Here is an 11,064-nt window from a genome sequence, read left to right as displayed (position 1 = left end):
TTGCAAGTCATGGGAGTTGCACGGGCGTCCCGCGATTTGCCGTGATTCGGGATCACCGCGATTCTGCCCGCGGTCTGGGACGCCAATATGTGAACGGAGCCTTATGTTTATAAAATCTTCCCCAGCGCAGAATTATTTTTATTTTTATATTTTGTAAACAGAAAAACCTTTTCTGAGTGTATAGAGAGGTATTGTATGATTACATGGCAGGAGGCGGGGGCAGGGGGAGGGGGAGGGGGGGGCGGGGGGGTAACTAAGTGACGGACTGTAAACACCAGAGAGGGACCAGTACTGGATTAACCAGTTTCGTTTCTTATTTCCTGCTTCCCCCACCAACCCCGTCAGACACAGAAGAGGAAAGAGACAGCAGGCCAGGCCAGGAGATCGGAGGGGATAAGAGAGAGCAAACCGACAGAAGAGAGTGCTGAGCGGAGGGGAGGAAAGAGATAAGAGAGAGCAAACCGACAGAAGAGAGAACTGAGCGGAGGGGAGGAAAGAGACAACCAGATACAGGACGGTGCCAGAGAGCAAACAGAAGAGAGGGCGGACAGAAAGGAAACCGCCAGCAGGTAGCAGAGAGGAACAAACAGAGGAGGAAAGAGACAGCCAGCCAACCGGGGAGAGAGAGAGACAAAAGACAGCAAACCCGGAGAGGTGACTGAGAGGGGGAAATAAAGAGAAGAGAGCGACAAACAAAGAGCGCACAAAAAAGTAAAAAGTAAAGAAAAGACAAAGAGACGCAGAGACGGCAACTGTGCAAGAGAGGAAGACCAATCAGAGACTACACCGCGCATGAGACAGACACCTTGTACAGGAAAAAGAGACAGCTGGGTGCCAAGAAATAGAGCAAACCGCCAGCAAGAGACATCTGGACTAAGACAGCAGAGGACAGACATACGGAACTGACAGCAGAGGACAGACAAGCAGAGCAGACAGCAGAGGACAGACATACAGAACTGACAGCAGAGGAGAGACAAGCAGAGCAGACAGACGACAAAAATTAAGAACAAGGGAGAAGGTGCAACTCCCCGACATTGACAACAAGATACAATGTAGATGTGTATGACAGACTGTAGGTGAGAGGAGGTAAGAAAAGTAAAAAGTCCTATAATAAAAACAATACTACATCTGCCACAAAAAGACTAACAAGGGATAAAGCACAGGACAGGACGAAACAGGCCAGGACAAGACAGGCCAGGACAGGACAGGACAGGACGAAACAGGCCAGGACAAGACAGGACAGGACAAGACAGGACAGGACGAAACAGGCCAGGACAAGACAGGACAGGACGAAACAGGCCAGGACAAGACAGGACAGGACGAAACAGGCCAGGACAAGACAGGACAGGACGAAACAGGCCAGGACAAGACAGGACAGGACGAAACAGGCCAGGACAAGACAGGACAGGCCAGGACAAGACAGGACAGGACAAAACAGGCCAGGACACGACAGGACAGGCCAGGACAGGACAGAATAGGTCAAGACTAAACGAGCTCCTGCTGGAAATCCCTGAGAGCCAACAGAGAGAAGAACACCAAGAGACTCATCATGTCTTCGGAAACCTCATCAGCTGCTGACAGCAAAGACCCCCAAATACCTCCACACCCCATGTACACCAAGGAGCCCCGAGCATCCTTTACTCCTCAAAGCATCGACCCTGAAACAAAGAAAAGCACCCCCACCGAGGAGTACTTCATATTCAGGGTAAGGGTGCTGAAAGATGCCCTCTTTAGGGCTGTTTTTGCCATAATGGCTCATTTCTGGGTCTGGGATTTGGGCGGAAAGGGGCGGAGGGGGCACCAAGCCCCAATATGTTGCAGTAATGTTTTTTTCTAATTTCATTTAACTCTTCCATCCATCTTTGAAGATTTGTGGCTAAATTCAGTAAGTAGATTATGGGGGAGCAGGAAATATTGGGAGTCCAGGAATCATGAGGTCATCTCTAGGGATGATTGAACTTTTCAAAAGTTCGGTTCGACCAGAACACCCGAACTTCCCGAAAGTTCGGCCTGGATTTCAGAACCCCATTGAAATCGATGGGACCTGAACTTCGGTAATCAAAAAACACAATTTTGAAGCCCTAAAACCCAATAAATGCCCCTAAAAAGTGCCTAGGGTTCTGGGTCATGCCCCAGGGACTATTAATCACACAAAAAAAAGTTCTTAAAAATTGTCATTTTTGATAGAGAGCCAATTATTGAAAAAATTATTGAAAAAAAAAATGAGATTTCTTTGGATTTAGTGTCTGGGGGGTCTAAAAAGTGTCCCTGTGAAGTTTCAGCTCTGTAGCATGTCCAGAACCAGAAAAAAAAAAAGTTAGTTTGCATTAGAATTAATATAGAACAGGGATATGGCTCCGCTATTTTCACACCTTGCCGGTTTAGTAGCAGGCATTTTTTTGGGGAATTTTTTGGGGTTCTTTGGAGACAGACATAACATCAGAACTTCTGTGTAGGGGTATATATACACACACACATGTATGTATATATACACATACACATATATAGGTGTGAAAGTAGCAGAACACTATGCTTGCGCTAATGAAATAATTAACACCCATATGGCTTCTCTGCTATAACACCTATATATGTGTATGTCTATAAATACATATAAGTGTGTGTGTATATATACCCCTATACAGAAGTTCAGATGTTATGCCTGCCTCCAAAGACCCCCAAAAAATGCCCAGAAAAACGCCTGCGCCAAAAAAAAATGCCCAGGTGTGTTGTTGCAGGCGGTTTTTTTTTGGGCATTTTTTGGGGGTCTTTGGAGGCAGGCATAACATCTGAACTTCTGTATAGGGGTATATATACACACACACTTATATGTATTTATACACATACACATATATAGGTGTTATAGCAGAGAAGCCATATGGGTGTTAATTATTTCATTAGCGCAAGCATAGTGTTCTGCTACTTTCACACCTATATATGTGTATGTGTATATATACCCCTACACAGAAGTTCTGATGTCATGCCTGTGTAACGCTCCTGCGTTTTCTGTATAATGTGGATTTGCAGCTGCAGAAATATTCCACTTCAGTAGTCATGTAGAGAAACGCTGAGATACCAATCCCAACTCCCAAGACTCATCATATGTGGATAGTCTCAATTCAGCATACAAATACACACACTCAATAAGATGTTCCTGGAGTGATCTATGTATATAGTAGTATAGTGGTGATAGGCTGAAGAGACAGGTTGAGTAGAGATGATAGGTGACAGACACTTGAGAGGAATGTTCTTGAGAATGAGATAGTAGCAGATGGGATGCAGATAGGTTAGCAATCATGTATGGTAGCAGATGATAGGATAGCAGATGAACATACAGGAGAGACTAACCCAGTGAAAGAGCAGATGATAGTAGGCTCAAGAGCTAGCAATCTAGATAGTGCAGATGTAGTAACAGTCCTTAGTATGCAGAGCTAGATAGTGTAAGCTTTAGTATGAAGGTTATGGAGGATTCCCCTGTGGGGTACTTATCACTAGTAGCAAGTAGCAGAGGAGAGGTTCGGTAAGAGCGGATGATCCGGTAGCAGGATACAGGGATCAGCAGCGTGGTTCCGATAGCGAGGTATGCTTGCAAGCATGCGAGCTTCAAGGCAGGTTATGCGGTGTTGAACGAACAATGTGAGTGAGACCGCCGGCGGTTGAAATAGCCGCTCCAGCGGCGCTCAGTGATGACAGCATCGGTCTTAAAGGTGTATGTGCACCTTACCAAAAGAGAATGGTGGGGCGCATACACTTAAGGAAAAGTGGAATTAGGGTACCAAAGGTACCAGAACATTACAGTACCCCCCCCCCTTAAGGCCGGCTCCTGAAGGCCTCTGGAGCTGGTTTTTCTGGGTATTTCGCGTGAAAATTGCGAATTAATCTAGGGGCATGTATGTCAGAGGTGTTTAGCCAGGTGTCGTCTTGGTGCCCATAGTTCTTCCATCGGACTAAATATTGAAGTCTTCTTCTGTGGATACGAGAATCCAGAATCTCTTTTATCTCATATTCTTCTCCACCTTCAACTTGTACAGGAGGAGGAGGTGGGATAGTAGGCCTTATGCCTTGCTCAGGAACATGGGGCTTCAGTAGCGACACATGGAAAATGGGATGTATTTTGAGGTCTATTGGCAATGTAAGCTGTACTGCAGCTTTTCCAATAAGTTTCCTGATTGGGAAAGGTCCCAAGAACAGAGGCCCAAGCTTTTTGCTAGGGATCTTCAATCTTAAGTTTTTTGTTGAGAGCCAAACGAGGTCCCCAATAGCATACTGAGGAGAAGGTCTTCTGCGAAGATCATAGTACTTCTTTTGTTGACTGTGAGCGTGTGCAATGGTAGTATTAAGTAAACCCAGAGAGTCCTTTATTTGGGTAAGATAGTCTGAAGCTACTGGGTTATTTGAAGGAAGGATGCGGGGTGGAAGAATAGAGGGATGAAACCCATAGTTCAAGTAGAACGGACTCTGCTTGGTCGTACTGTGGGTTGCGTTGTTGTAGGCAAATTCTGCCAGAGGGAGAAGATCCACCCAATCATCCTGTTGGTAAGAAGTGTAACAACGTAAATATTGCTCGATGCACTGGTTGACTCTTTCAGTCTGTCCGTTGGTCTGCGGATGGTAAGGAGAAGTGAGCTTCCGCTCAATCCGTAGTATGTGACATAGTTCTTGCCAGAACTTGGAGATAAATTGCGATCCACGGTCAGACAGAAGAGTTTTCGGGATACCATGTAACTTAAAGACATGTTTCATCAGGAGTTCTGCCGTTTGTTTGGACGAAGGTAGTCTGCGAATAGCAATGAAATGTGCCATCTTTGTCAGATGGTCCACTGACACTAAGATGGTATTAAATCCTTTGGAAGGAGGCAATTCCACTATAAAGTCCAAGGACACAACTTCCCATGGAGTTTGGGGTATTGGTAGACTGCATAGTAGACCGGATGGTCTCGTAGTGTCAATTTTGGACCTGGCACAGACATTGCATGAAGAGACGAATTTTTGTATAGATGTTTTCATGTCAGGCCACCAGAATTGCCGGGAAATCAAATTAAGAGTCTTTGTCATACCCATATGTCCTGCCATAGGCACATCATGAGATAATTCCAAGATCTTGGTACGTAGGGTAGGTGGTATGTAAAGTTTGTCGTTGTAGTAGAGGAAGCCTTCTGCATCAGTATTTAGTTGTGGTGGGGGTGAATCCAAACTTATACCATGCAAAACCTCTTCCTTCAAGGAACGGACAACTCCAATAATGCGTTTGTGAGGAATTATAGGAACGGAAGGGATTTCGAAGTAGTTTTCTTCAGTTAGTCGTGATAGTGCATCCGCCTTTTTGTTCTTATCTGCAGGTGTGTAGGTCACTAGGAAGTTAAACCTTAGAAAGAATAGTGACCATCGTACCTGCCGGTGAGAGAGAGTTTTGTTAGTCTGAAGATATTGAAGATTTTTATGGTCCGTGTATATAAGTATTGGTAGTTGGGTGCCTTCGAGTAAATGTCGCCAATTCTCCAGAGCCAATTTTATAGCAAGCAGTTCCTTTTCACCCACGGGGTAATTTATCTCTGGACTGCTCAGGGATTTAGAAAAAAAAGCGACTGGATGAAGTGGTGAAGTGTGAGTTGGTCGTTGGGAGAGTATTGCTCCTACTGCCATGTTTGACGCATCTACTTCCAGAATGTATTGGAGGGATGGGTCTGGATGGCGTAATATGGGAGCAGAAGTAAACCTTGTCTTTAACAGGTGAAAAGCTTTATTTGCTTCATCTGACCATTTGAATGGTTTTTTAATGCTAGTGAGCTGTGTGAGGGGTCTCACAATGGCAGAGAAGTTCTTGATGAACTTCCTATAGAAATTTGAAAATCCAAGGAATCGCTGTAGCGCTTTGCGTGTGGTTGGTGTAGGCCAATCCTGAATGCAGGATATTTTACTCATGTCCATCTCGATTCCTGTTTTGGATATGATGTATCCTAAAAATAGTACTTCTTCTTTATGAAACAAGCATTTTTTCAGTTTCACGTATAGGTTGTGTGCAAGCAATCTCGATAGTACAAGTCTTACATGTCTTATGTGTTCAGACAAGGATCGTGAATATATAAGTATATCGTCCAGATATACCACAACACAGACATCTAGTAAGTCTCTAAAGATATCGTTTATAAATCGTTGAAAGGCTGCAGGGGCGTTGCATAGCCCGAATGGCATTACAAGATATTCGAACAATCCGTATCTGGTTCTGAATGCAGTCTTCCACCCATCTCCATCACGGATTCAAATGAGATTGTATGCTCCTTTCAGGTCCAATTTTGAAAAATAGGTAGCTCCACGCACCTGCTCAATGAGCTCAGGGATAAGCGGTAGAGGATAGCGATCTTTTATTGTAATAGCATTCAATTGCCTATAGTCGATAATAGGCCTGAGACTTGAGTCCTTATTGCGGACAAAAAAGAGTCCTGCTGCTGTGGAAGAAGTGGAAGGTCTAATAAAACCTTTTTCCAAATTCTCATCCAAATATTCTTTGAGAAGGGAAAGTTCATCCTGTGAAAGAGGATAAACATGACCGAACGGCAATTTGCTATTTGGGAGTAGATCAATGCTACAATCATAGTCTCGATGGGGAGGTAGTGCTTGGGCATTTTTCTCAAGAAAAACCTCAGAGAGATCCTGATAACATAGTGGTGCAATCTCATCTGTCACCATAGACAGAATCTTCCCGAAAGACGGGAGGTTACACGTACCCTCGCAATAGCAAGAGAGGAAGGCCAGGGTCCGTTCCTTCCAATCTATGGTTGGTTGATGTGTGTGCAACCAGGGAAGTCCCAACACAATGGGAAAGTGGGGTGAAGGTATTAGATCGAAGGTAGTGGTCTCCATATGAGACCTGTTAGTAGTGACTAGGAGTGCCTGTGTCTGATCAGTGATCGGACCAGAAGATAAAGGAACACCGTTAATAAGACTCACTGAGACAGGTTTAAGTTTAGAAATAATAGGGACTTTATTTAAAGCAGCAAAACGTATGTCAATATAATTTCCACAAGATCCTGTGTCAATCATGGCCTTAGTAGTAATCCTGTTCTGGTCCCACTGTAATGTTAAGCAAACAGAAAGGTAAGGGTTAGTAATTGAAGTTGTCAATCCCCCTAGGAGGACATATGAACACTCACCCTTCTTTTTGTTGACTAGGGGACAGACGTTTATCTTGTGATCCGGGGATGCGCAGTACAAGCAGAGATTACCAGATCGTCTTCTGGCTCTTTCCACAGTTGATAGAGGTGGGCGTATGGTTTCTACCTCCATAGGAACGGGGTCAACGGCCGAAATCCGAGAAGAACTGGATAATGGCATTCCCATTTTTTCAGCCTTTCTTTCTCGTAGTCTTCTATCTATGGTAATACTGAGTTGTATCAATGCATCCAGGGTTTTTGGCAGATCCGCTCGGGCGAGCTCGTCTTTAACGGCCTCTGATAGGCCAAGCCTAAATTGGGTTTTCAGAGATGCATCATTCCACTCTGAATCAAGGGTCCATCTCTTGAATTCTGCGACAAAGTCTTCTACAGGTCTCCTTCCTTGTTTCAAGGATCTTAATTGAAGATCGGCAGTACTCTGCCTATTGGGATCATCATATAGGCTAGTAAGTTCTGCTAGAAATAAGGTGTAGGAGTTGAGAAGCTGGTCGTTTTTCTCAAAGAGAGAGTCTGCCCAGGCCCGAGGATCGCCTGTTAGGTAAGAAATAATAGTACAAACCTTAATGTGATCAGTAAGGTAGGTACGGGGTTTTAGCAAGAAAAGTAACTCACATGCGTTTTTGAATTCGCGAAATTTTTTGCGATCGCCTGTAAATACCAAAGGAGGATTTATTTTGGGTTCAGGGGACTGAGCAGTGGTAAGTTGTGTCAGTCTGGCCATCTGCTGCGTCAGAGCCTGATTGTCTTCTTTTAATTCAGTAAGTGCGTGTATTAACGCAGTTACTTGCTGTTTTAATTGTGTCACCTGAGTGGTTATTTCTGCTGAATCCATTTTGGGTTCGTTCAATCTGTAACGCTCCTGCGTTTTCTGTATAATGTGGATTTGCAGCTGCAGAAATATTCCACTTCAGTAGTCATGTAGAGAAACGCTGAGATACCAATCCCAACTCCCAAGACTCATCATATGTGGATAGTCTCAATTCAGCATACAAATACACACACTCAATAAGATGTTCCTGGAGTGATCTATGTATATAGTAGTATAGTGGTGATAGGCTGAAGAGACAGGTTGAGTAGAGATGATAGGTGACAGACACTTGAGAGGAATGTTCTTGAGAATGGGATAGTAGCAGATGGGATGCAGATAGGTTAGCAATCATGTATGGTAGCAGATGATAGGATAGCAGATGAACATACAGGAGAGACTAACCCAGTGCAAGAGCAGATGATAGTAGGCTCAAGAGCTAGCAATCTAGATAGTGCAGATGTAGTAACAGTCCTTAGTATGCAGAGCTAGATAGTGTAAGCTTTAGTATGAAGGTTATGGAGGATTCCCCTGTGGGGTACTTATCACTAGTAGCAAGTAGCAGAGGAGAGGTTCGGTAAGAGCGGATGATCCGGTAGCAGGATACAGGGATCAGCAGCGTGGTTCCGATAGCGAGGTATGCTTGCAAGCATGCGAGCTTCAAGGCAGGTTATGCGGTGTTGAACGAACAATGTGAGTGAGACCGCCGGCGGTTGAAATAGCCGCTCCAGCGGCGCTCAGTGATGACAGCATCGGTCTTAAAGGTGTATGCGCACCTTACCAAAAGAGAATGGTGGGGCGCATACACTTAAGGAAAAGTGGAATTAGGGTACCAAAGGTACCAGAACATTACAGCCTGACTCCAAACATGTCCTCAAAAACGCCCTATAAACGCCTGCAGCAAAAAGCAGGGTGACAGGCGAGAAGCCACTATCCGGTTCTATAAGTGTTCTAAGAGAAACGATCTTTTCTCTATAGCGGTCACCCTGACATGGAAGGGTTTTGTCACCCTGCCATAGCAGTCAGAGTCAGTTAACCCTACACTACACTACGGTCACCCTGGCACTTAACACTTTCCCTACAGAAACTAGATTATTAAATCTAACTATAGTGGAAAATAGTACCCTAACTACACTAGATATCCCTTTCCTCACACTAATAATTGCTAAATGACACTTTTGAAGCAGAAGTAACAGAACCGCTTCCACTCTCTTCCACAGCCTTGTATTAAAATGGTAGAGATTTGGCGGGGCTATCTTAAATACTGGGGGGCGTATTCACTAATGATTGGCCTAGGGACCCCTAGTCACTCCAATCACATTCCTAGCATTCTCCTGCCCCCTCAATTGGCTTTTACTGATGGTTCTGGTCCAATCACAGGCTTTTAAAGCCCAGTTCCTGTTCCATTGCATTTTGGTCGGTTCTGGTTGCCGAATTTCATACTTTTTCTGCAAAAAGTTCAGAATTCGGCCGAATTTCGAACAGTCAATGTTCGGGTCGAACCGATGGTCGACCCGAACCGTTCGATCATCCCTAGTCATCTCTTCTTGTTCTTGTTTGGTGGTCTGCATGGAAGGAAAGCAGCTGTGGGTATAATGTAGGCCAGGGGTCTCCAAACTTTCCAAACAAAGAGCAACTTCACTGTCACTTCAAATTTTAGGGGAGTCAGACTGTGGTCAACAGGAGTAGAAAATGTCCTGGTGTCAGTGGGAGGAATAGTGTCCCATCATTGGTGTCAGTGGGAGGAATAGTGTCCCATCATTGGTGTCAGTGGGAGGAATAGTGCCCCATCATTGGTGTCAGTGGGAGGAATAGTGTCCCATCATTGGTGTCAGTGGGAGGAATAGTGTCCCATCATTGGTGTCAGTGGGAGGAATAGTGTCCCATCATTGGTGTCAGTGGGAGGAATAGTGTCCCATCATTGGTGTCAGTGGGAGGAATAGTGTCCCATCATTGGTGTCAGTGAGAGGAATAGTGTCCCATCATTGGTGTCAGTGGGAGGAACAGTGCCCCATCATTGGTGTCAGTGGGAGGAACAGTGCCCCATCATTGGTGTCAGTGGGAGGAACAGTGTCCCATCATTGGTGTCAGTGGGAGGAATAGTGTCCCATCATTGGTATCAGTGGAGGAATAGTGCCCCATCATTGGTGTCAGTGGAAGGAATGGTGCCCCATCATTGGTGTCAGTGGGAGGAATAGTGTCCCTTCATTGGTGTCAGTGGGAGGAATAGTGCCCCATCATTGGTGTCAGTGGGAGGAATAGTGCCCCATCATTGGTGTCAGTGGGAGGAATAGTGCCCCATCATTGGTGTCAGTGGGAGGAATAGTGCCCCATCATTGGTGTCAGTGGAAGGAATAGTGTCCCATCATTGGTGTCAGTGGGAGGAATAGTGCCCCATCATTGGTGTCAGTGGGAGGAATAGTGCCCCATCATTGGTGTCCATAGGAGGAATAGTGCCCCATCATTGGTGTCCGTAGGAGGAATAGTGCCCCATCATTGGTGTCAGTGGAAGGAATAGTGCCCCATCATTAGTGTCAGTGGGAGGAATAGTGCCCCATCATTGGTGTCAGTGGAAGGAATGGTGCCCCATCATTAGTGTCAGTGGGAGGAATAGTGCCCCATCATTGGTGTCAGTGGAAGGAATGGTGCCCCATCATTGGTGTCAGTGGAAGTAATAGTGCCCCATCATTAGTGTCAGTGGGAGGAATAGTGCCCCATCATTGGTGTCAGTGGAAGGAATGGTGCCCCATCATTGGTGTCATCACCTGAGCTGACAGCATCTATCTTGAGGGATGAAATGCGGTCTGGCCAATCCCAGCCCAAGTGGGGAGGTTTCCAAGAAGAGTAGCAGATCCCTACTTGTCTGGAATCTCTCCCTGCTGCAAATACTGTCCCTGACAGATAGGTGACCTGTCCCTAAACAATCCACATGCTAAAAGCGTGCCAAACCCAGGAGCCAGGATCTCAAGTAGACTCTGCATGACCCAAGATGGCTGCCAGAGTCACATGGGCTGTCAGCATCCAACTGAATTGCTGCCCCAGTGACCCAGTGAGCCATAGAGGAGCCATGTTCCTCCTGAGCTCCTCTCC

At 45.4% G+C, this 11,064-nt stretch overlaps 1 protein-coding gene across 1 annotated transcript in view; it reads left to right on the top strand.

The window, feature by feature from the left end:
* The first annotated feature begins 1,426 nt into the window (after positions 1-1,426).
* LOC309562459 (tumor protein p63-regulated gene 1-like protein) overlaps positions 1,427-11,064 on the top strand; it is a 41,881-nt gene continuing 32,243 nt past the window's right edge. Inside the window, exon 1 of the mRNA XM_082266689.1 lies at positions 1,427-1,705. Coding sequence (XP_082122815.1) covers positions 1,550-1,705 — 156 coding nt within the window. The 5' untranslated portion in view covers positions 1,427-1,549. The remainder of the gene's footprint in view (positions 1,706-11,064) is intronic.

Source organism: Pelophylax lessonae (assembly GCF_965119305.1).
Source record: "Pelophylax lessonae genome assembly, chromosome: 9".
Lineage (NCBI taxonomy): Eukaryota > Metazoa > Chordata > Amphibia > Anura > Ranidae > Pelophylax > Pelophylax lessonae.
This window is presented reverse-complemented; position numbering and strand designations above follow the sequence as displayed.